Here is a 27,069-nt window from a genome sequence, read left to right on the forward strand (position 1 = left end):
AAGGTAGAGTAGGTTCACTTGGGGGATAGATGATTAATTCCATCTTGGACATTCATTCATTCAATAGATTATTTATCATGTGAGGAGGATAAAGGTAGGTATCTATGAGATATGTCCAGTGGGCTCTGCATATAGAGGTCAGGAATTGAAGTAAAGGACCTCAACAGAGAATGGTCATGATTTCCTCTTCTACCACAAAAGCGTACAAACGCTTATATCAAAAGTGAATAGGGGCCAGGCACGGTGGCTCACAACTGTAATCCCAGCACTTTGGGAGGCCAAGGTGGGCAGATCACCTGAGATCAGGAATTCGAATTGAGCCTGGCCAACATGGTGAACAACTTTGCCTCTACTAAAAATACAAAAATTAGCCAGGTGTGGTGGTATGTGCCTGTAGTCCCAGCTACTTCGGAGGCTGAAGCACGAGAATCACTTGAATCTGGGAGGTGGAGGTTGCAGTGACCTGAGATCGCACCACAGCACTGCAGCCTGGGTGACAAAGAGAGACTCTGTCCCAAAAAAAAAAAAAAAAAATAGGTATTCTAATTCAATAAGTCTTTACTTAGTACCTACTAGACAAACACACTGAACAAAATAGGCTAAGTCTAGCCTCAAAGAGTTTACATTCCAGAATTCATGGCAAAAATCTGTAGCCCCACACATGTACTCAACATGCCCACCCGGGCACTCTGCTGCCAGAGGGTGCACCGTCCCTGCTTTTTTCATGGTCTGCTTGACCATACCATGCTTCTAGCAGGTAAATTGTTACAACTGGGCATGCTATTCCAGGAAGGAATATGGCCTGTGATATTTTTTTTTTCTTCCATTAGGTCCCCTTAATTTATCCCTACTTTTCCACTCTCACTGGCCTATTTCTTACCATTTGTTGAAACCTTTTCAATAACCTTCTAGCATGTAGTCACTCTATGTATTACTATAAGAGTTATTTTTCTAAAGCACAGCAAATCATGACATTTCTCCTCAAAAGCCTTCAGAGTCAAAATAAGTGTGTGTTGTGGGGGAAGAGAGGACCGAAGTCATAAGGACAGAAATCAGGATACCTCACTTCTGATTCCTAGATCCTTTCCTTAGTCTTTGTGTCCTTGAGATGAACACTGTGCTTAATATCAGACAGAACATGGCACAAGACTGACATTCTAGGATGTTTCATTATTCAAATATGTGTACAGACCTATATCCCTCACAAGTAAAAGCTTTCTGAAAAGTTTTATTAGATAATATCAAAAACTTTCCCCATATTTCTGTTCTTACTTAAGCATTAATGTAAAGTTTCAGAAAGTTTCAGAAGCTGCAGAGTTTTCAAATTTTAAGCCAACATCCTGCAGTTATGGAATATTATAAAAAAGGACCTAAGAGGCTGCAAATGAATGTGTCTTCTGCCTTACCCCCAGAAACCCAGAGATGTGATACAATTTTGATCTGACAGAACAAATACTGGAATATTTTGGGCTTTTCTAATAATCATAGGAGCACAGACTTGTAAAGGAACAAATGCCACAGAAACTGAGGTTAAAGGACACAAACTGTAAGTATAAAAGGGAAAACATGTAGAAACATGGTGCTATGGTTTGAATATTTGTCTCCTCCTATACTCATGTTGAAACTTAACTGCCATTGCAACAGTATTAAGAGGTGGGGCCTTTATGAAGTGATTAGGACATGAGAGCAGAGCCCTCATGAAGAGGTTAATGCCATTATCTCAGTGGGTTCGTTATCCCAAGACGGGCTGTTATAAAGTGGAGCTGGCCTCTGGTGCCTCCCTCTTTTGCATGTGCTTGCTTGCCCTTCTGCCTTTCCATCATATGATGATGCAGCAAGAAGACCTTCACCAGATACCTCCTGTAAACCTTGGACTTCACAGCCTCCAGAACCGTGAGCTAAATAAACCTCCATTCTTTACAAATTACACAGTCTGCGGCATTCAGTCATACCAACAGAAAACATACAAACATATGGGCTGCTTAGCCCTTACAGTTTTTAGGGCACAAGTCCCATAGGGCCTACCTGTAAGGATAAAAGATGTTGGATTAAGGAGTGTCAGAGAGAAAAATCACATCTTAGAACTAAAAAATGAGAGATGTGGTAAAGAGCCAGAAGCCATGCTCTCTCCAGTGGGAAGATAGTTGCTCCCCAGTTCCAAAGAGGCAGGGTGGAAAAAGTTTTACACAATCTTTGCCATGCTGCAGGCTTCAATCAATATGTTCCCATAGAGTCCACACCTCAGCATCTTATAAAAAGTAAACATTTTGGGCTAGGACCTGTGGCCCCTGAAATGAGACAGTACAACTCCAGATGTAGTACAACAAGGAGATGTAAATCTGGCATGAAGAGGACAGACAGTAGTTAGAGGTTATAATATTACATCCCTGGCTTGGGCTATAGATAGATCATGTACATGGGTTGAATGGTAGAGTAATTTGAGTTAAGGGAGTCTGTTACTCAACAATAAATAAAAATGAGAAAATATCTTCATGTGGTCTCTTACCCCAAGCTCCAGGAGTTGGGTCTCCCAAGTGAGAGGTCCTGCCCACGGGTATTCATCTACGGTTTTCAAGACCCTTAGGTGTGGCCTGGGGTTTCCAATGGCCCAGGTGAGTGTACAGATATTTTTTCAGACCTAACTGTCTATAATAGCCTGGGTAGTTCTCCACCCAGACTGTAGGTGGCAGCTACATGGTTAGGGCAGAAAAGGCCAGAAAAGTATAATTGCACAAATTGGTTTAGTCACACTCATACAAATAGTCATATGTTAGATAATGTACACAAAGCATTTAGTTCAGAGTGTGGTCCTTAGTAAGTGTTCGATAAATATCAATTATTATTATACACTCACAAAGATATATTCATGTATCTATACAACTTTGGGAAACATTCCAGATAGTAACTCTGCTTTCCAGATAAAAAGAAGGTCAAGGCTCCTGGGCCCACACAGGCAAGGTTCATCCTTATAAATGTCATTTCAACAGCACTGCAGATGTTGCAGGGAAATGCCACGTCAGGAGGCTGCAATCTGAGGATACCCTCTCTTGTATCCAGCCAAACAGAGGCAAGGCTGAAGCTAGTGAACACAGAAAGGGCACAGGGTACTAGCACTACAAAGGATGGCAAATACAGGCTAAGATAGAGCAACGAATTTCTTGGGGCAAAAAGTACACAGTGTGCCCACAAAAATGCAGGAGGGACATTTCAACACTTCCTTCTGCATGGGATTCTGCCACTCACCCTAACATTCTCCCTCCATCCTTGCCAGAAGACCTAGCTGAAACTGAACCCCTCTTTGTCCTCAATCTTACATTCTGGTTTTCTTTTCCTGGCCTTTCTACATCCACGTTTTCTTGGTGGTTGTCCACCTCTATCAACGTCCTGAAGCCACCTTTTCAGATCCTCAGCCACCCTAGTAGCAAGAGGAGTATCTTCCCTTTGGGACATTCTAAATGGCTAGTTTGGCTCTTAACATCTAATTTACATGTTTAAGTCTGTGCTGGCACAGTTGACACAAACATGAATGCCTAATGTGATCACACTAGCTCTCTTCTCTCATTTTGTCTCAAGTAGAAAGTATCATGTTCAATAACCTGGTTTTACTTAAAATTATACCTATTTTAGACAGCTAGGAAAGTTTCTTTCTTAAATCCTAGTTATTTCACCCCATAGGAGTTACTCACAAATTTATTCACTTTCACAGTAATTTGCACAACACTAAACTTTTGAAAACTAAAATTGCTTGACAGTATGTAAATGAAAAATGTTAAATGATAAAGAATACGTAAATGACACATTCACAATTTAAAAATTGACAGTACATAAAATGAAAATAAGTGGTCTATTTATCCAAAAAAAGCATAATTTTGAATTTTCTTTTCTTTTTTTGAGATAGAATTTTGCTCTTGTTGCCTAGGCTAGAGTGCAAGGGCACAATCTCAGTTCACTGCAACCTCTGCCTCCCAAGTTCAAGCGATTCTCCTGCCTCAGCCTCTCAAGTAGCTGGGATTACAGGTGTGCACCACCATGCCTGGCTAATTTTGTATTTTCAGTAGAAACGGTTTCATCATGTTGGTCAGGATGGTCTCAAACTCCTGACCTCAGATGATCCACCCACCTCGGCCTCCCGAAGTGGGATTCCAGGCCTCAGCCACCGCTCCCAGCCTGAATTGATTTTCTAAATGAGAATAGTCTGAGTCCTGTTACATGAAAACCTACCTCTCACCATTAGGTCCCACTCTGTTGATTAATTTTTCCATGGCTGCTTCTGTCTCTTTCAGTTTTTCTTGCAGTTGAGCAAGCTCAAAACTGGCTGAAAAATAAGCAACAGTCTAAGAACCATCACAGACAACTCCCTAAACCTGTTAAAGAGACCACAAATTTTTTAAAAACTATTGTACTGTTGCACTTCCCATTACTATCTCATTGAAGAACACAGCAGTTTTATTGAAGGATTCTGTGAATATTTAAGATTTCCAAAAAGGATGCAAAGTGTGACTGGGATATTTAGTTTCATAGAAAATCCAGAAGTAAATCCAAAAAGCAGTTACAGCCCAGATAAACATGATTTCCTGCAATGCTTTTGCCAAGTCTCTTTTTTGTGTGTGGAAAATTTTTCACAGGTTATTTTCCTGACATACATTCTAGTCTATAGATTCTTTGAGGAAAGAGCCATGTTGTATAAATTTAATTTCCCCAGAGAACACAGAATATTCTAGTTGTGTAATAAGTATCTGATGGCCATGTTTCAAGAGTCAGAAGTGTTAAATTCTTTCCCTAGATCTAAAAACTGATTTTGGCAATGATATGATTTCTCTGCCTCCATTTTCCTCTCTGCTACCCATATTTTGAAGTCTGAAAATGAGAAGTAATTCATTCCAAATGTGAAATATTAATTTGCTAATACATAAAAAAGTGAACTGATGGTTCTGTACTTTTTGTAGCTATCCCTCCCTTAAAACCCCAACATCAATATAAAAACTTTTGAGAATTCCCAGAACTAAGGCAAAAATGGCATCAGATTACTTTAGAGCAACTTTTGAGAAATGCTTTTAAGACATACCCACAGACTGTCCCTGTGGCTATAAAACTGTTTGACTCAATAATACCTGTGAATATACGGAGAAGGGGCACTTACTAATTTTCCTGTGGGTGTTTCCAGGTGTGGCAGTAGAGCATTTCCCACCATCCTCTGCGGTTGTTTTCCCCTTTGAGAGCTGAGAATTGAAGGAGGTATAGCACATCAACAGCAACTCAGAACCTCAAAGTCACGGAAACCCTCATATCAAGTAAAAAAAAAAAAGGCTGGGAAACAAAAATCAAGTCAGAAATGAAATCAAATAGCAACACTAGAGAAATATCTCAAAAAAAAAAAAAAAAACACCAAAAGATGAGAAGGTTTCCAAGTAAAAAATTATCAAGGCACAAGTGTAAACAGTAAAGTAGAGGTTCCTCTTCAAAGAGACTTTCCTCCCCATCTAATTAGGAATAGTAACTTCTCTTAGAAGCAAAATTTATTCAAGGACCTGTGCTAACATGCTTAGATATCTGCTAGCTGCAATAAAGAAATCACGGTACTTTATGTTCTTAGCTCCCACAATTTAGCCTAAATATTTGCCCTGGCATGCTTATACTGGTCCAAGCAAGCATTAGGTCATAGCCTGTTCCTCATCCTTATTTGAAGGTGTTTTTACCTTTTTCAGCATTCCACAAGTTACTTCCTCCTTCCTTTGTTCTCCTCTGCCTTTGCCTCTTTTAAAAAGTTCTAAGTCACTAGCCAATCAGCACAAATACAGAATGTGAGGTCCCGTTCCAACCAATGGAAACCGGGCACAGCAGTAAGGTGGATGCATGAGGTTATAAATGACCGTCTCCTTTGTTCGGTGTACTCTCGTGGCAAAACTGCTGGTGAGTGTAACCTTTCTGCAGAAAGTAAAAATGGCCTTGCTGAGAAAATTAAATTTATGTTCAAGTGCTATTTCTTTACGGCACCAGGGAACAAGCATTTCTAACACAAGGAAAAAAATCTGCCTACAGGTCATCTTCCTTGCTCATGCTCATCTAAAATGGATGTGTGGCACCCTACAGGCATTCTTACAGACTCAACTCAGACTGCCTGCAGAATTCCTGGGCAAGAAAGAACTCATCTTATTGAAGCTTACTCTAGACAGGAGGGCAAAGTGAAGCTTCTGCCTCTACTTCACAGTACAGGGGCCCGGGACCTGCAAAGGCCTGCCTGGAGGTGGAACTTAACTGAGGGTCTGCTTTAAAGAACCCACACCCATGTCTCCCCAGAGCTAGGAAATATCAGGCTTAATTTCAGGATGGACAGTTCTGTCTTAGAGAATTGTTGGAGATAATATTAAAAACAGCATCTCATATTCCTGTGGAGAAAAAAGGAGGATAAAGTGTGTTATTCGGCCTTAACAATGGCTATTTGGAAATCACTGTGCCAATCCCAATATGTTCTTCTTAGAAAATCTTTATTCCTTTTCGGCCTGTAAAGATGTTCAATTTTTTGTTTGTTTGTTTTTTGTTTTTTTTTTTTGGTGGGGGACTGCTTTGAATTGTATCACTCACTGGATTAAGAACCAAAAGATCCAGGTTCAAGTCCTAGTTCTGCCTTGTTAGTTGTGAATTTTGGGGCAAAACACTTAAACACTGAGTAAATATTTCTTATGTGAAACTGAAATAATGGCTATCCTAAGTACCTCACGAAGAGGAGGCAAGATTTAAAGAGATGATGGACTTGAAATAATTTTATAAACTGTAAAAAGTTTTAATGTAGGCTGATTTTTATTGCCATATTATATTTTCATTGATATAATATGATTAGGATGATTTTACTTACCTTAAATAGAATGTACAGTATATATAAAAAAATCCCAAAACCGTAGATTGGAATAATCTGCCCCATCAGGCCTCTTCCACTACTTCCTCCTCCAGCACCTCCGCCTGATCCTTTAGCCTTTGCAAATGCCTCTGCAAGGTGAGACCTCTGGAAACGAGCCCCAGGAGTCTGGCCACCTGTGGGTACCTGGTGATGATGCATCATAGGAGGAAATCGGCCCAATTTTCCTGAGAAAATAATAATCAGTTTTTATCTCTTCTACTACTTTAAAGATGGCTATCATGAAAACACCAAATCATTAAGGTATAAATAACAGAAGCCAACTCAAACTAAGTTTAAGAAAAAAAAAGGGAACTTAATTAAAAGGATACAGAGGTATCACACAGATCCTAAATATGATGTGATCATCTCTAGTTGTTCACCAAACCCATTTTCTCATCCTTCTGGGTCCTTAGCTAGACCACATTTTTCAGACTCCCATACAGTTAAATATGCCCATGTAACTGAGTTCCAGACAAGGAATGTGAATAACTGTGCTAGCTCAAGGCCTGGACTATAAAACCTCCCTTGTTATTCAACTCCATGATCATTACTCTTCTGCAGCATGGATGCTGACACCAAGGGGGACCTTGGAAGCCATGGGTAGAAAATGGCAAAACCTCCATCAACCTGGACTAACCTAAATAACTACGTAGTACAGAGCCCTCCACTGCTGCCACCTCACTTAGAGTCATCTGGATCTGTCTGTATGAGTGAGAAGTCAATTTCTATTGTGTTAGGGTCATTACACACTGTGGAATCTATTTGTTACAGCAGTTAGCCACCCCTAACTAATACAGATAAGAAAATACAATGCAGTCTCAGGAGAAAAGAGAACTAGAAACTGGAAAGCTATCAGGATCCAGGACAGGTACTTTCACATTCTAGCTCAATCTCTCTCCCTCTCTATGGGATCGTAAGGTTTTTTCTTTGTTTTTCTGTGCACATCTTCTTTATTCCTTCTCTGCAGACCATTTCTCTAGCTTCTTTGTGAACACAAGGGGAAGATGGCCACTCCCACCCCTCAAACTGCATGTTCTTCAACAGCCTAGCTGAGACATCCTAATTTCGAATTCCTTGGAGGAAGACTTTAAGTACTCAGCTTGGGTAGGTATACATCTCTTTCCAATCAGCTATAGCTAAGCAGACAGGATTCATGTAGCACAAACAGGGTGTAAAAGGGGCTCAATCTAGTGAGTGGAAGAGCAGGGATTGGAGGGAGGGGCGAGGGGCAGAGGCAAGGGGAGGTGTTACAACCATTTTCTTGCATTTTTTTTCCTCCATCAAGAGCAGTCAAAAGTAAACACCAACTACCAGAAAGGAATCTTCAAATGGCCAAATAAAACAGGCTTGTATGAAAAACCACTGGGAGATAACATTACAGAACAGAAAATACTAGAGAGCATAAATAACACTCTAAATAACACTCTAAAAATAGAAATTAAAAAAATTGTTGGATTTGATGAACAAAATTGACAAAGATGTGGAGAGGCATTAATCCTCATACACTGTGGGTAAGTGATACAGATATTCTGCCTAGTGATCTGGCTGTATATACACACCCTGTGATCCAATGATCCCACTCTGGTGAGTAAATCCCACAGAAAATCTCAAATAAGGTTATATATATGTGAATTACAGACTTCATAGACCTATGTGAGAATATTTGCTGTGACAATAGTGTAGTAGGGAGTTTGAAGTTAACACTCATTTCCTTAACTGGAAGAATGGAAAATCAAAATGGAGTGAATACAAATACGGAATTCTACATAGCTTTGGAAACCACACTTTAGACATACCTACAGCAACATGAATACATCTTTAAAAAACATAGCATTAGGTTAAGAATAAGCAAATACCATTATGTAGGTTGAAAACACACACATAACGATATTATATATCTTTCAAGCAAATGTGGATATAAAGACATAAACACATCAGAGTAGGTGCATATGAACAGGAAAGGGAACTGGAATGTGGGTTGAGGATAAAGGACTAAAATAATAAAACAAGAAAGCAACTTGTACTAACAAAGTTAATAAAATGCTATAAACTCAGAACTGTCTTTAAGTTGTCGATGAAGAGTCAAACTCTAAAACATTTCAAGAGACTTTTTGAGCTAAATACGAGTGACCATGGCCCATGACACAGCCCTCAGGAGGTCCTAAGAACATGTGCCCAAGGCGGTTAGGGTGCAGCTTGGTTTTACACATTTTAGAGAGGCATGAGACTTCAATCAAATACATTGGTTTGGTCCAGAAAGGGAGGATAATTTGAAGGGTGGGTGGGCTGGGGTGGGGGGTGCTTCTAGCCTATAGGTAGATTTTAAAATTTTCTGGTTGACAATTGGTTGAGTTTATCTAAAGAGCTGGGATCAACAGAAAGGAAATGTTTAGGTTAAGATAAAGGGTTGTGGCAACCAGTTTTTCCAAGTTTTACTGTGCAGAAGCAGCTCTGAGCAGACTTCTGAGGGAGTAGGTTGTGAAATGTTTCTTACGTGAAAGGAAAATATGGGCCCCTTCAAGGTGGGGAATTGGTCCTGGCAAATCTGCCTCCCATTTCTGTTCAAAGTCATCTGTCTGCTTACTGAGATAGATGCATATCTGATTGCCTCCTTTGGAAAGGCTAATCAGAAATTCAAAAGAATGCAACCACTCCTCTCTCACCTATTTGTGACCTGGAAGCCCCTTCACCACTTTAAGTCTTCCTGCCTTTGTTTCAAGTTATCCCGCCTTTCCAGACCAAACCAATGTATTTCTTACACATACTGACTGATGTATCATGTCTCCCTAAAATGTACAAAACTAAGCTGTGCCCTGACCACCTTGGGTACATGTCGTCAGGACTTCCTAAGGCCGTATCATGGACGCACGTCCTGAACCTTGGCAAAATAAACTTTCTAAATTAACTGAGATCTGTCTCAGATTTTGGGTGTTTACACTTATCAGACTTAAAAGGGTGCCTTAGTTGATTATCTTCTGGGTCTGAAAAGAAAGAAAGAAAAAACAGTGGGTGGAAAGGAGATTCACTATAGAATGTGGACCTTTCCCATAAGAGACAACCTTGCAGGGCAGTTTCAAGATATGGCAAGGAAATATATTTGTGGTTAAAATATTTTTATTTCTTTTCTTATTTTATGCGAAGTTATGCCAGAGTCAGGTGGGAAAGCGGGCTAGATTATATGGGGTGAAATAAAACCCCTCTGATGAGACTTCACAGTTTGTAGGGTGTGACTTCCAAGGCCTGTTAGGTAGGAATTTGGGTAAGATTTTTTTTTTTTTTTTTTTTTTCAGCGGGAGTCTTGCTCTGTCACCAGGTTGGAGTGCAGTGGCACGATCTCGGCTCATTGCAACCTCCGACTCCCTGGTTCAAGTGATTCTCCTGCCTCAGCCTCCCGAGTAGCTGGGATTACAGGCATGCACCACCACGTCCAGCAAATTTTTGTGTTTTTAGTAGAAACAGGGTTTCACCATGTTGGCCAGGATGGTCTCGATCTCCTGACCTCACGATCTGCCCCCCTCGGTCTCCCAAAGTGCTGGGATTACAGGCATGAGCCCACTGCGCCTGGCCGAATTTGGGTAAGATTTAAAAAATCAGAATTTAGTTCTCAAGGTCAACTCTGCTCCTGAGGTAAGAAAGAAGGTGGGTGGGCAGGCAGGCTTGGAAGTTGCCTTCTGCCTTGTATCCTTTCTCAGTCAAGCTCCACTCCAGTGATACTCCTTTCCTTCTCAATATTGACTTTAAGTGACATGGAAAATTTTGAAAATAAATACTTCTTTTTACGAGTAGGTCAGCAACAGAAGCAGATCTTTAGACAGTAAAATAAGGAAATCCTTTGTTCTGGATGCTGGTGACTATGCCCCTTTTAAATTTTCAAGGATCTTAGTATATCAAATGATGAGTACTGGTTTTGACTATCACGCACCTTCAAAAGCATGCCTGGTCAGCATTCAGGAAGCTAACTTTTCTCTTGAGAGAATCTGATATATCAGGTGGCTAATGTTCAATAAACTAGATCTAATATTTGTAGTAATATGTTGTGGAACTTCACCTTACTGTGTTGAGAATACTATCTTCAAATCTGATATAAAACAAAAAAATTAAAAATTAAAAACAGGTAATTATATAAAAAGCATTATTTTGCATCTCTAAAATTTAAGAATAACATTACACATCTCCCCCAAAACTTTTATAGATCTGTCAGCCAGGCAGATTTATAGGATACCTATTATGTTCAAGATTCTGCCATATGCAAGAAAAGAAGAGAGCGATAAAGGTAATAGAAACAATAGTTCCCACATGGAACAATGCCTTCAAAACCAGAATATCTTAAACAAAGACATAAATAACAGCAGCAGCAGCAGCAGGGTGTCAAGGACCTTATTACTAGATAAACTAAATATTCAAGTATTGAAAAGATGCAAAATATTTATTTTAAAAAAAGAGGAGTTGGCTGGGTGTGGTGGCTCACGCCTGTAATCCCAGCATTTTGGGAGGCTGAGGTGGGCGGATCACAAGGTCAGGAGATCAAGACCATCCTGGCTAACACAGTGAAACCCTCTCTCTACTAAAAATACAAAAAATTAGCCGGGATTAGTGGTGGGTGCCTGTAGTCCCAGCTACTTGGGAGGCTGAGGAAGGAGAATGGCGTGAACCCGGGAGGTGGAGCTTGCAGTGAGCCAAGATCGCACCACTGCATTCCAGCCTGGGTGACAGAGCAAGACTCTCTCAAAAAAATAAATAAAATAAAAAAATAAAAAATAACAAAAAGAGGAGTCAAATGGAGTCAATCACTGAAGGGAAAGAATAGGAGAGAAGCGAAAGCACACCAGGAGGAAAGAAAGAGTGTGTACATGAGATTGAGAACAAAGAAACCATTAAGTAGGACTTACTACCAAGTTAGTTTGGCCCCATTTAGGGAAGTAACAAGAGATAAGGAGAAGTAAAGATGGGGAGGAGTTAAAATGCTAACTTGTGTGGTATATAAATTTGATACAGTGAACACTGATGAGAAGTACTTGATGGGGATTAATCTAGCAGCTGAATATAGGGCCTAATACAGACAGAAACTAGGATCTGGGAAAACATCAAAAAGGCTATTATAGTAATTTAGCACTGAGATGCAAATCTCTGAGGTGGTGGCTAGAACTATAAAAAGGAAAGGATAGGTCTATAAACTGAAAATAAAATTCTAAGCCCACTAACTGACTGATGGGTCACCTCTTGGCCAAGGGGACCCCAGAGTAACCTTGAAAACTAAAGTCTTGGCTACGATGGGATTGGGGATTCCAACCCACCTCATTATACCCCTTCCCTCGCAAACCACTATTAGCCTTTCTTCCCTAACTACCAAACGGAAACCAGCCATTTCAAAAAACTCCATCACTGCTATCAACCAACAACCTGATGCTGTCCCTCCTTTTTTGCCTGATAAGAGACTACCAACCACAGAACGGTTCTGGCTAGTCTACAGAGAATGCACAGTAAGGGTTTTCATGTCTTCTGCTTCACCTTTTGATGTCAGAGGGCTGAAAACTCCACTCTCTGACCACACTATTACTGCCATTTTTTGTGTATGAGACCCATGAAGGACATGCTTCTCCTTTCATAAATATGCATGACTTCCCCAACAGCTTATTGAATATGTATATATGGTCACCCTGCTCAGCATGAATTCCTGTTCCCTTTGCCCACCCCTCCAAGTGTGTGTTTCTGCTTATGGCTGGAGGCTACACTTCCCAGCCTATCAGAATGGCCACCCTGAAGGTTGTAACCCTTTATAAGAAATAAAGTCTCCTCTTCTCTTCTAAATTTATAAAGCATATTTTTTAAGTTAACATGTCCAAGGTCTATTAATTACCATGTAATCAGTGCCATTTAACACTGAACAAAATATAGAGCTCATGAAGGAGGAGTCAGAAAACTCCAAGATCAAGAGTTTAAGATAGAGAAGATAATAAAGAATCTTGGAAGGCTTACTATTAGGGAACAATTGAATACATATTTTTCATACATTATATTCCAGGTGTTGATGGAATACAGAAAAAAATTTTTTTATTATACTGCATTTAGGCTTAAGAGGAAACTCTAAGCTACCTAAATGACAAAGCTAATTAAAATTGAGTGAATGGTTCCCAATACCAAAAGGCTGGAAGAATATTGTATTTATGTGGAAAAAAGAGAAAGAAAAGAAAGATGCACTAGCCAAAGATAACTAGAAACAAACCCGTATCATAAAAGTCAGAGGAGGATAAAATTGAAGGCAACTGAGAAGCCTGGAAACAGATAAACTAATGGCAATCCCTGTTTTCAGACACAATATATTCTTGAGAAATGGATGGCCATAACATGAAATCCTGACTGTCCACCTGTTTAGACAATAACAGAAACCAAAGTACTACAAAGCCTCAGAGTCAAAGGGGGCCTTAAAAGTCATCCAGTCTTAATAAACAGTGTGGGAACAGCTACATATTCACATGTAAAAGAAGAAAATTGGACCCCATCTCATACCATATACAAAAATTAACTCAAAATCGATTAAAGACCTAATTATAAGAGCTAAAACTTTAAAATCTTAGAGGAAAACATAGACATAAATTTTTGTGACTGTGGATTAGGGGTTTCTAAGGACACCAAAAGCACAAACAACAAAACAAAAGGTAGGCAAAGTTGATGTCATCAAAATTTAAAACTCTGGTGCTGCAAATGACACCATTAAGAAAGTGAAGACAACACATTGAGTGGGAGAAAATATTTGCTAATTATGCATCTGAAAAGGGTTAGTATCAAAATATATAAAGAATTCTTACCATGCAACATTAAAAAGACAAATAACCCAAGTAAAAATGAGCAATTGTGGCCAGGTGTGGGGGCTCATGCTTGTAATCCCAGCACTTTGGGAGGCTGAGGTGGGCAGATCATTTGAGGTCAGGAGTTCAAGACCAGCCTGGCCAACATGGTGAAACCTCGTCTCTACTAAAAATACAAAAAAATTAGCTGGGCGTGGTGGTGCATGCCTGTAATTCCAGCTACTTGGGAGGCTGAGGCAGGAGAATTGCTTGAACCCAGGAGACGGAGGATGCAATGAGCAGAGATCACGTCATTGCACTCCAGCCTGGGTGACAGAAGTGAGACTAGGTCTCAAAAATTTCTCCAAAGAAGACAAACAAATGTCCAATAAGCACAGAAAAGGATGCTTAACACCATTCGCCACCAAGGAAATGCAAATTAAACTCACGAGGAGATACCACTTCACACTAACTAGGATGGTTATAATGAAAAAGATAATAGCAAGTGTTTGAGGTATGTAAAGAAAAAGGAACTCTAATACGCTGCTAGTGGGAATGTAAAACAGTGCAGCTGCTTTGGAAAACAGTCTGGTGGTTTCTCAAAAGGTTAAACACAGAGGAACCATATGACCCAGAAATTCCACTCTTAGGTATACACCCAGGAATATACTCCCACAAAAACTTGTACACAAATGTTCACAGCGGCATTATTCATAGTATCTAAATGTCCATCAACTGATGAATGGATAAACAAAATGTAGTATATCCACACAACACAGTATTATCCAGCCATAAAAAGGAATAAAGTACTGATCCATACTACAACATGGGTGAACTCTGAAAATATTGTAAGTGAATACAGCCAGTCATGGAAAACCACATATTACATGGTTCCATTAAAATGAAATATCCAGAATAGGCAAGTCTATAGAGACAGAAAGTAGACTAGTGATTACCTAGAGCTGGGATTTGGAGGGGTGCAGGGGAGGGAAAAAGTGACTGCCTAATGTGTATGAAGTTTTTGGTGGGGAGGTGTGTGATTTAAAAAGTTCTAAAATTGACTATAGTGATAGTTGCACAACTCTATGAATATACTAAAAACTACAGTGACTGTACATTTTAAATAGGTGAATTGCATGGTATATAAATTCTTTCTCAACAAAACTTTTTTTTTAAAGCCAGCTAGTCTAATCACCTGTGTTTAATACGCTCATATGCTTCAAATTGTGGTCCTGATTCTGCTGTATACCACAGGATAGAAAACAATGCTTTCCCCAGGAAGTTCATGCTACCTCTACACAGCTCTGACTGATAGGACTGTCTTTATATAGAGTTGATGAATGAGTAACAGGAGTAAGAAAGAAAACAAAAAATAGGGTTTCAAAAAGCAACAATGAATGAATCATGATGAGGTCAGAAGAAACCTATGTTAGAACTGATTAAAGAAGTTATTGATAAGGAAACTTGTATAAGAATTAAGAAGGTTACTGATAATATCAAAGAGGTGTTGAAAAAGTAAAAAATACTATTTTCAAAGACAGAAGAGAGATTTGGAGAGCAATGGAACATATAGACTAGATAGCAAAAAATATGTTTTATATCCTAGAAGAAATCTGAGTACTTTATATTTGGTATTATTGTTCACATATTTACTGCTGAGCACTAAACAATGTGACAGACACTGTGTCAGGCTCTGAGATTAGAATGACAAATAGAACAGGATCTCTGTCTTTAAAAAGAGCTTACAGACAAGGAGCATAATTACAATGACATAGTAACTCTACCTTAACCGTCAAATCCAATGGCTTTTTCTCAGTTCTCACTCTTAATTTTCTGCAATACAAAAAAGTGATTATCATATAGTGGTCATTCAATAAATACTGGATTAATCTGAATAAATTCTTGACAATTTTTCCTGCCTTAATCTCTATGGCACATTACTCTTCTCTTTTCCCACTTGTCCTTCAATATATTCCTTCTCAATCTCTTTCACTGGTTCTTCTTTAATCCCCTTCCCCAATACTTTGTCTCAGCCTGTTCTTTCTTTATACTTTCCTTCGGCAAACTCATTTATTCAAGGAATACACTGGAATTTCCAAATGTGTACTTCTAGTTCTAACTTTTCCCCCAAGCTCTTGTCTCTTATCTCTAAATTCAATTAGTATATGTCTTCTTGTATGTCTACCATCTCAAGCCTAAAAACGAACTCATCTTCACCTCCTAAAACCTGCTCTCCTCTTGCATTTCCTTTCTTTATAGATTCATTCTCTCCAACCTTTAGGCTTGAGACCTACAACATCTGCTACCTGTGACACTTAAGACGGTAGGCAACAATGACAACACTGCATTTGGCAAAGATTTCTCTTCTCGTAAAGTTAACAGGCCTCAACAGGTAGCAACCTCACCTCTTGGATCTTGGTACCATGTTTCTTAAAACTGAATAGCCCAGAATCTATAAAAAGTTAATGATTATAAAACATTTGGAAATTTCTAGTGGGAATTTTTTTTTACAAAAGAAAAATTTGAAACTATGAAATATGCCAGGTATATAAAAGTATAGATAATTTATGAACACTTGTATGTCCACCGCCCAAATATAACTGAAGTCCCTTGTGTACTTTCCCCCCACACCCTCTCTGAGATAAACACCATTCTGATTTTGGTGATTATTAGAATGCGTGCTTTTAGATTTTACTGCATAACTATGCATCTATAAACAATATATAAGCTTCTATAAACAACATATAATATTGCCTTGAATGTTTTAAAACTTCATATTGTAGATAGGCAGTGATGACGGTTGCACAACAATGTGAATGTACTTAACGCTACTGAACTGTTTACCTCAAAATGCTTGCACAATTTAAAAAATTCCTTTATATTATGGGATTATACTGGACACAGGCTTCTCCAACGTTCCTCTTCTGTCTTTTTTTCCAGAGGGGGAATCAACACTTTGGCCAATAAATGTATCCATGTTGATATGTATAGCTTTAGCTGATTCATTTAAACTGCAATATAGCATCACATTGTATGATCATATTATAATTTATTTACCCCTTTTTCTGCTGATAAACATTTAGATTATTTTCAATTTTTCTCTATTACAAATGTTCTAGTTCATAGTTACATTACAAATAAGATGTGTTTTTTTAAGTTTGCTTTATTAAAAACAGCTAAAGAAATCAGAATAAAGATATCAGAACATAAAACTGTAGGTTTTCTAATCTAGAAAACAAAACAGCTGTGTGACTATCTCTATAGGTACTTCAATATTCCATAAAAGGGAACGTGACTAAATCCTAATTGTTTATTGAAAGCTTTGCCCATATTTAGGTTTCCTTAATTATTAGAATTTAATCCCAGCATTTAGTGAGGCTGAGATGGGAAGATTGCTTAAGCCCAGGAGTTCAAGACCAGTCTGGGCAAGAGGGCAAGACCTCCTCTCTACAAAAACTTTTATAAATCAGCCGGGTATGGTGGCATGCGCCTGTAGTCCCAGCTATTCAGGAGGCTGAGGCAAAAGGACTGCTCAAGCCCAGGAGCTTCAGGCTGTGGTGTGATCAGCCTGGGCAACAGAAGGAGAACCCATCTCAAAAAAAAAAAAAAAAAAAATTCACTTAGGTTATCATTTAAGCTTAACTAAAAACTTAACGTTAATGGATTCTGGCCAGGTGAGGTGGCTCACGTCTGTAATCCCAGCACTTTGGGAGACCAAGGCGGGCAGATCACCCGAGGTCAGGGGTTTGAGACCAGCTTGGCCAACAGAGTGAAACCCCGTCTTCACTAAAAATACAAAAATTAGCTGGGCATGGTGGCACATGCCTATAATACCAGCTACTCAGGAGGCTAAGGCAGAAGAATCGCTTGAACCCAGGAGGCGGAGGTTGCAGTGAGCCAAAATCACGCCACTGCACTCCAGCCTGGGTGACAGTGAGAATCCGTCTCGGAAAAAATAATTTAAAAAAAATTAATGGATTTTACAAAGTGAAGCTCTACCTTCCTTTGTTAATAACCATACCTATTGCTAAAAACAAAAACAAAAACAAAAATTTCAGCACTGTTAACAAAAGAGTTTTCTGAAAGCAACATTAACTCATCTGCAGCATTTCATTCTTGGGGCAAATAAATCTATAAAGAACTGGACATGTTTCTATTTTAATAAAAAAATGGAAACAGCGGTTCAAAAAAGGTCTTAAGGGGGCCAGTTCCTTAAGACAGCCAAGCTTTTCCTTAAACATTGATGAAGTTGTAGAGGCCATATTTGATTCAGTATTACTTAAAGTAGAAGCCAAGACAACAGCTGTTTCTTCCTCACCTGTCTCCTCTAAGGGCCCTATCTTCTTACATTTCCCTTCTACCTGATTCTGCTTTGTTCTCTACTGCTTTCACATTTTCTGCTAATTTAATCAGATTTTTTTCATCTTTTATTAACCTCTCCACTCTCAATCCATCCTATATATTACTAAAAGAGATCATTATGTATCTAAGTTGCTTAGCACAGGGCCCAATCCATATACTCAATACACATCAATTACCACTGTTTTGTTACCAGAATAATCTTCCTAAAGCACAATTCTAACTGGTCTTGCCATTTCTCTGATCAAAAGCTTCTAATGATTTCCACTGATGACAAGAGGCTGTATTACAGCAGAATGGAAGTAGCACATTGAAGTAGAATGAGTGCCACCTTTTCAGTCAGTTACTGGTTAAGATTATGGCTGTGCCTCCAACTATTTCAGTGGAGGTTAAATTAATCTTTCTAGAGCTCATTTTAATCATCTGTAAAATGGGTATGATATCTACTTTCCAGGGTTTACAAGAATTACAGATTAAATAATATCATATATACAAAGCACCTAGCACATATAGTAGGTATATAACAAATTCTGATTTTCTCTCCCCACAAACTGAATTCCTAAACAACTGAATTCCATAATCTAACCCAAAAGTACCTCTTCACACTACCTTCCCATTACATGCCACTCATTTAGTCAAAACTAGGGTTCTCACCATGCTTTGAACCTGACTTTTATCTTCTTGCTTCTGAGCCTATGCTCACCCTCCAGTGGCTTTGCTTTCCTCTCCAACTCCACATATCTAAATCCGGCCAATCCTCCAAGGCCCAGGCCAGATACTGCCCCCACACCCCCAAAGCATTTTCTCATGCTACTCCCCATGCCTGTGAAATACACTGCTTGAGCCTCTTTAACTGCACTCACCACACTTGGCCGTATTCAAGAGTTTTATTAATGTGTCTTACAGCCTGTACTTAAAAATGAATTGGGAAACAAAAACAGGTAACATTTTCCACTAAGCACCATCTCCATCCAATTTTATTTGGTGTATATCATATCTGAGAAGAAGAAAAGCAGCCTCTAACATGCAAAAGTTGGCCTGCTATTATCAGCTAGGCATTGATACTGCCATAAGCTGGCTTGGTACTCACAGATAAGTTGTGGTGTTCTCCTGTTACACATAAGCAATTTCAGAACACCAACATTAGACAAGGCCATTCTGTGATCATGATGGATCAAGAAAAAAACAAGACCACTCTGTAATCTGTCTGAACACAGAGAAAACATGAATACTGTCCAAGCCACAAAACACCTAATATCCCCTAGTGCTGGTAATGTGAATGAGGGGGCTTCTTTATAAATTACAGCTTTAGTCTTTCTCTAGTTGGCCCTCCCTTTAGATAAACTGTTAAGATACCAGTCATAGAATTTGCCTTACTTCCCGAAAGCATCTAACTCAGAGTAAAGTACCACATCCTTAAACCATCCTCCAGATCACCTAACACAAACCCACATCCTATAATGACTTTTTCTAACAGTGCCTTACTGAGATGCCCCATAATTCCTTATGGTGTGCATTCTCCCTTGCTGCAATGTGTAATATACTCAACTTGTTCAACTACAGGTGTGTTCCTGGTGGCCTCCGGCTGGAAGACAAACTAAGAACTTCTTGAATAAAGGCCTAGTGTTGTATTTGTTTGGGTCCCCCATAGGGCAAGCTCTGGGTCTTGCATACTACAATCTTTGCTGACCTGATCTAGATGAATTATACTGCGAGTGTTAGCCTTTATTAGAATCTCAAGATCCTGCCCAGTCACTTGTAGGGCTAAAAATAGTTTTTTACTTCATTATCCTGCCAGTTTTCGATTTTATAGTTTCTAGAATAGAAACTGGCAATTAGGATGACTGATCAAGCAAGGTATTCCATACCCACTTACCTGTAAGTTTCTAAACTTGAAAAATGCCTAATTTACAAGCATTCATGGGCTATCAAACTGTCCATTGTTTTCTGTTCATTTTCATAATATATGAACAGGAAAATGACCCTCTGAAATCAAAATGATTTCCTAATCTCTGTCCTTCAAATATTCCTTCAGAGTAGATTTCTGATGCTTCATTAGGGAAAATAAATGGTAAGCAACCAAAATAATATCTTTGTCTTCAGGCACTTACATACCAACACATAAGAAGCTAGTTTAATATAACAAAGAATTATATATGTATGCCATACATGTGTAAGTGTGCATGTATGTATACATGGATATGTATATGTGACAAAGGGTCTGTGCTATTCCACAGGAACAGAGCCACTGGAGGGGGGCTACTCAGGAACCCTATTTATAAGCATTCAGGCAGAGTCAGCAGGAAAGATGCCTAGATACATTGTTACTGTGGGAACACCAAAGGTTACCAGCCAAGTAGAAGTAGTAGATAGGACTCTCTTGAAGCCACCTCTAACACAGAGTGGCACACTGTCATCTTGGAGTATTTCAACTACCCTGGAACCTATTCAAACTCTCATTCAGTTGACAATGGAACAACTGACAAGTTCTAGACCAAGTGTGCTGACATTTTTATGTTCCACAGGTACATAGGGAGAGCAGGAGAACTGCTACTCTGACCAAGGAAGAAACTGGTTGACGAAATGAAAGGAGAACCTCAGGAGAATGAGATCTTAGTGTTTCTGACAACAAAGTAGGAATCGTGTAGCACAAACTCTAGGAAGCCAGAGTTAAGAAGTTGCGTGTTTTGGTTTTTTTTTTTTTGAGACGGAGTCTCTGTCACCCAGGCTGCAGGACAGTGGCACAATCTCAGGTCACTGTTCCACCTCCCAGGTTGAAGTGATTCTCCTGCCTCAGCCTCTCAAGTAGCTGGGACCACAGGCATGCACCACATTGCCCAGCTAATTTTTGTATTTTTAGTAGAGACAGGGTTTCACCATGTTGGCCAGGCTGGTCTTGAACTCCTGATCTCAGGCGATCTGTCTGCCTCAGCCTCCCAAAGTGCTAGGATTACAGGTGTGAGCCACTGTTCCAGGCCCAGAGTTAAGAAGTTTTGAAAACAGACATAACGCCACGGCATGAGATGCTCTCTGAGAGGAAAGCCCTTAAAATACCTTTCTATATGGGCACTTCAAAAATTCTCAAGCAGGTAGGAACAGCAGAGGAAAAAAAAAAAAGATGTGCAGGTAGCTCTTCTAAAAGGACAGAAAAGATGGACAGACACATAAGCAACCAGCATGAAAGAGTGGCAAGACTTGGAAGAACGACACGAGGAGGCCAAGACCCAAAATAAATCCAGATTTACAAAAAGGCTAGCAAAAGCAAAAGGGGTGTTTTTAGTGATGTTTAGAGAAAAAAGGCAATTTGCCTTAGGATAAAATGGTAAGAAAACAGAACTTGTCAACCTCCATTTTGCTTCTATATCAAAGGGGATAAATTTCTGCTTCAGTGGAGAATTTAACAATTCTAAGGACAAAAGTAAAGTCCCAGAGGAGGATAAATTCAAGTATATTCACTAAATAATTTCTATCAAGAGAACTGGGAAAACTTCCAAATAAGGTCACTGAACTAAAGAAAAATTTAAGAAATTATGTTGGTAAAAAGTGAAGTCTTAAAAGAATGGAGATAGAGAACTACTGTTCCAGTCTGTGGAAAGCAGAAAGTGGATGACAAACTCTACAAACTACAGAGAAGTGAACAGGTTGTAACTCTTGGGCTAGATTCTAAAAAGGATTCTTACATTTTTTTGAATGGATGTAGAAGGGAAAAGAAAGTACTTTTTTCCTGATTATAAAAGAAATGCATACCTATAAAAAATTGAGAAAGTACAAAAAAATTTAAAGAACTCATAATTACGTGATCTAGAAATATCCACTGTTAAAATGTTGATGTCTTTCTAGTGAGTATATATCTTTACTTTTCACTGATATCATACAATGTTCCCATGTCATTTAAAACTCTTCACGAATATAAATTACTGAATTCATAATAGTCTATCACATGGTTGCATGATCATTTATGTAACCATAATGAATGCAATAATAATAAGGTAATGGCTTACAAATGCTAATAGAGGAAGTCATGATCCCTAGGAGCCAGCTCTAATTAATTAACTCATTCTTTCACTCATTCAATAAATATTTATTGTCTACTTATGTGCAGGCCTCATCTAAAGCTGGACACACAGCCATGAACAAAACAAATATAAATCCTTAGCCTCACGGAGCCTCCATTTTTTTTTTTTTTTTTTTTTTTAAGATGGAGTCTCACTCTGTCGCCCAGGCTGGAGTACGTGGCACAATCTCAGCTCACTGCAACCTCCACCTCCTGGGTTCAAGCAATTCTCTGCCTCAGCCTCCCAAATAGCTGGGATTACAGGCGCCTGCCAACAAGCCCAGCAAATTTTTGTATTTTTAGTAGAGACAGGGTTTCACCATGTTGGCCAGGCTGGTCTTGAACTCCTGACCTCGTGATCCACCCGCCTCGGCCTCCCAAAGTGCTGGGATTACAGGCGTGAGCCACCACGCTCGGCCACAGGGCCCCCTTTCTAAGCAGGAAAAGAGACAATAAACAAGATAATGATAAATACTAAGGACAAAAAATAAGGCAGGGAGATGGGGTAGGACAGTGTTGGAAGTTAAGATTTTAGCTGGAATGGCCAGAGAAGGCATCAGGAAATGCAAGTTGAGAGAAAACACGAAGATCAAGGAAAAGGCACATGGATATCCAAAAGAAGAGCATTTCAAACAACGGAAGCAGCAAATGCAAAGGCAATGAATTGGGAGTATGCTTGGTATATTCAAGGAACAGTGAAGAAGCAGCCAGTGTGGCCACAACAAAGTGAGAAAGATACAAAAGTAGAAGCAAATGGGGAAGATAATTATATAGGACCTTTTGGGTCATGTATAGACTATCTTTTCATCTGAGCCAGGAAGTTGCTGGAGAATTTTGAGGAGGGGAGAGATGTGAGTTGACTTAAGCTTCAACATAATACTATGGCAGCTATATTGAGAATAGACTGAAGTGGGGAAGGAAGAAGCAGACAAACCAGGGTGACAGAGTAAGATGGAATAGTGCAACCAAATAACCAACTGGTTGAATGACCCTAAACAAAACGTTTCCGTGAATAGACTGATGGGACTCTAAAAGCAGTTTTAAATGACTAATACATTTAAAACAATAATTTGACCTATCAAGAAAACATGCTGAGGCCGGGCATGGTGGCTCATGCCTGTAATTCCAGCACTTTGGGAGGCCAAGGCAGGAGGATCATCTGAGGTCAGGGGTTCAAGATTAGCCTGGCCAACATGGTGAAACCCTGTCTCTACTGAAAATACAAAAAAAATTAGCCAGGCATGGTGGTGGGTACCTGTAATACCAGCTATTCAGGAGGCTGAGGCAGGAGAATTTCTTGAACTTGGGAGGCAGAGGTTTCAGTGAGCTCAGATCCTGCCACCACCCTCCAGCCTGAGCATCGGAGCGAGACTCCGTCTCAGAAAACAAACAAAAAGAGAAAACATGCTGATCATAGTCAAAGGTAAAATTGTAAAAAAAAAGAAAGAAAGAAAGGAAAATTATAACACGGTAGGAAAAATTTGAACATCAACTAGATATTTAATGACATTAAGGAAGCATTGATTTTTTAGATGTGACAATGGTATTGTGGCTATATTTTAATAAGAATCAATTTTTAGAGATGCATACTGAAGCATTTAAGGATGAAAAATGATCCAGTGTCTAGGATTTCCTTCAAAATAATCCAGTGAATGGTGGGAAAAGAGGGTGGGGATACCCATGACACAAGACTGGCCATGTATTGATGGCTGCTGAAGCAGGGTGATATGGATTCATTTTACTACTCTCTTAACTTTTGCTTATGTTAGAAAATGCCTTTAACAAAAAGTTTTTTAAAAATCAGGAATGGCACACAGCTAAGAAATGGTAAACAAATACACTGAATAAAACAATGAATGCTCTGAAAAAATTTCAAGAGCTAGAATTCTTGGCCAAATTTAAACAGATAAAATGCAACAGGGAAAACTACAAAGTCCTACATTTCATTCCGAAACATCAAATGAACAGTAGAAAATGAACAAAACCTAGATGAGCAGCTCCTATTAAAAAGAAAAAAAAAAAAAGGCACAGAATTAGAACATACAGCAAAGTCAGCAAGTAAAATGCTACAAACTAAAGCAATCCCCAGAAAGCATTAAGTATAGAAAAAGAAAAGTGCAGGGAAACAACACATTGGTCTTTCATGAACTGTCTTAGATATGCTGTTATTTGCAGTTCTAAGAGCCTCTTCTAAGAGGGCTATGTTCAAATACTTGTAACTAGGTCATACCAGGAATGGAAGAGGGAGCTAGGGATGTTAACACAGGAAAGAAGACTGAAGAAAGGGACATAATACTACTTTTTCAATTCCTGAATTAATCATCTTACACCCGTATACCAAAAAGTATCTGGGACAGGCCTCAATCAGTTTAGAAGTTTATTTTGCCAACGTTAAGGACACACCCAGAAGAAAGGTCTGTGCCTTTCTCCAAAGATGATTTTAAGGGCTTCAATATTTCAAGGGGAAAAGTATGCTGGAGGGGAAAGAAGGGTACGGTAATCCATATGTTGCAAGAGAAAACGAGTAGGTAGGGGAATAGTCCATTATGTATTCATCTGGTGCTCAGTAAATCGGCACTTTACATAAGATCAGGTGAACATAGGGTAGCTACCTATGGAGATACTTAATTTTTTATCTGTAGCTACCTGCTTAGGAACAAAAGGAAAGGCAGTTTCTTGCATGACTCAGCTTTCAGCTTAATTTTTTCCTTTTGGCATAGTGAACTGGGGTCCCAAGTTTTTATTTTCCTTTCACACACCTTTAATCTACTTTTCCTCCATTCCTACTTTGGCAAAGGAAATCACCATCTACACCTTCACCTAAACCTGAGAATAATCTAGATGTCTCCCTCTCCCTCACTTTCCAATTCTATTTTAAAATATCTCTTAAAATTGTTCTCTTTCCTCCAGTCTATCCATTGATAACCTCTCTTGCTCCAATATCCATATTTTCCTTTGGAAACTCCTCTCAACTCCAGAGTGGATTCATCACTATATTCTCTCTACCCACGGCACCACAAGTTAACTTAATTCAAGCCATTAACATGAGTGGATATGTTTGCTGGAACTTCTGGGAAAGAATCTGGGGAGTAGGGCTGGAAGGTGAGAGTGAAGGAGGACTTAAAAGAAAAGAAGCCTGGAGCTGTGCCCAGCAAAGTGCTGTAATCCCAGCATGTTAGGAGGCTGAGGTGGGACAATGACTTGAGGCCAGGAGTTCCAGGCCAGCTCTACACACACACATATATAAATTAGGCACTCTCACTTTCTCTGGGCAATTGCATGTGAGGCGGTAATGTCCGAAACTTTTTCAACCATTGTTACTACCCTGAGAGAGCAGCCAGGGTACAGAACCAACTTGAGAATGAACCCAGAGTGAAAAGGACACAGAAAATAAGAGCTGGAGCCCCAATGTGACAACTGTGAGTCTCTTGATCAAACCATACTGCAAGACAGTTCTAACACAGGGTCTTTTCATTTACACAAGTCAATAAATTCCCTGTCTTAAGACAAGTCAAGCTGACTTTTCTGTCACTTGTCACAAGCATCCTAACTGATGAGCCCAATGACAATGACTTGCTGATGCTCATGATGTCTCAACTGGATGACTACAACAATCTTCTCCCTGAAGAAATCCTCACAACGCAGTGTCTACACTGCTGCTAGGGTGTCCTTTCTAAAACCAGGTTAAATGTTTCTCTTTTCCTTACACACTCAATGATGCCTCATCTGCCTTTAAAATAAAACCCAAACTCCTTAAGTATGACAGAAAAAAACCTTCACAATTTGGCCCATGGCAACTTCTCTGGTGTCTTCTCTCACAACTCTAAGGATACTTCAAGGCTCTATGTTTCTTTTCTTTTCTTTTTCTTTTTTTGAGACAGAGTCTTGCTCTGTCACCCAGGCTGGAATGCAGTGGCGGGATCTCAGCTCACTGCAACCTCCATCTCCCAGGTTCAAGTGATTCTCCTGCTTCAGCCTCCCAAGTAGCTGGAATTACAGGTGTGCACCACCACACCGGGCTAATTTTTATATTTTTAGTAGAGACAGGGTTTCTACATGTTGGCCAGGCTGGTCTCGAACTCCTGGCCTCAAGCAATCTGCCCACCTTGGGCTCCCCAACTGCTGGAATTATAGACATGAGTCACTGCACCTGGCCTTAAGCCTCTGTGTTTCTTTGCTCTGTGTTTCTTCTGCTTAGAATGTCCTTCTTTTTCATCTGGATTATTTAAAAACAAAACAAAACAAAACAAAACACTTTAAGAGTTGCCTCCTCAATTTAGCCAAGGAAGGCAAAGCTGGGTTAACATCTAAATTTCAATTAATGTAATATGCCACATCAATAAAGGACAAAACCCACATAATCATCTCAACAGACACAGAGAAAAGTATTTGCTAAAATTCAATACCCCTTCATAACGAAAAACACTCAACAAACTATGAATACAAGGGAACTTCCTCAACCTGACAAAAGGCATCTATGAAATGCCCCCAGATAACATTACATATGCCAGTATGAAAGCTTTCTTCTTAAGATCAAGGACAAGAAAGGATGTTTGTTCTTACCACTTCTATTCAACATTGTACTAAAGGTTCCAGCTAGGGCAGTTAGGCAAAGAAAAGTAAAAATAAAAATAAAAGGCATTCAGTTTTAAAAAAAAAGTAAAACTATATGCAGGTAACAAGTTCAGCAAGGTGACAAGACACAGTATCAATATACAAAAACTAATTGTCTATACACTAAGGAACAATCTGAAAACAAAATTTATAACAACATCAAAAAGAATAAAATACTTATGAATATATTTAACAAAATAAGACTTTCACACTAAAAACTACAACCTCCTTTAAAATAAATTAAAGACCTAGATAAATAAAAAAGAGGCCAGGCGCGGTGGCTCAAGCCTGTAATCCCAGCACTTTGGGAGGCCGAGACGGGTGGATCACGAGGTCAGGAGATCGAGACCATCCTGGCTAAC

At 39.3% G+C, this 27,069-nt stretch overlaps 1 protein-coding gene across 5 annotated transcripts in view; it reads right to left on the reverse strand.

Annotated features, from left to right (window-relative positions):
- RIC3 (RIC3 acetylcholine receptor chaperone) overlaps positions 1-27,069 on the reverse strand; it is a 56,572-nt gene that overhangs the window by 23,842 nt on the left and 5,661 nt on the right. For 3 of the 5 annotated variants that reach the window (XM_011954370.1, XM_011954369.1, XM_011954368.1), the window contains exons 2-4: positions 6,854-7,080; positions 5,141-5,219; positions 4,222-4,315 (exon numbers count right to left, since the gene is read on the reverse strand). The exons of 1 other annotated variant lie outside the window; for it this stretch is intronic. In XM_011954370.1, coding sequence (XP_011809760.1) covers positions 4,222-4,315; positions 5,141-5,219; positions 6,854-7,080 — 400 coding nt within the window. The remainder of the gene's footprint in view (positions 1-4,221; positions 4,316-5,140; positions 5,220-6,853; positions 7,081-27,069) is intronic. One more of the 5 variants, XM_011954371.1, reaches the window with a different exon arrangement.

Source organism: Colobus angolensis, unplaced genomic scaffold (genome assembly GCF_000951035.1).
Source record: "Colobus angolensis palliatus isolate OR3802 unplaced genomic scaffold, Cang.pa_1.0 Scaffold381, whole genome shotgun sequence".
NCBI classification, from domain to species: Eukaryota; Metazoa; Chordata; class Mammalia; order Primates; family Cercopithecidae; genus Colobus; species Colobus angolensis.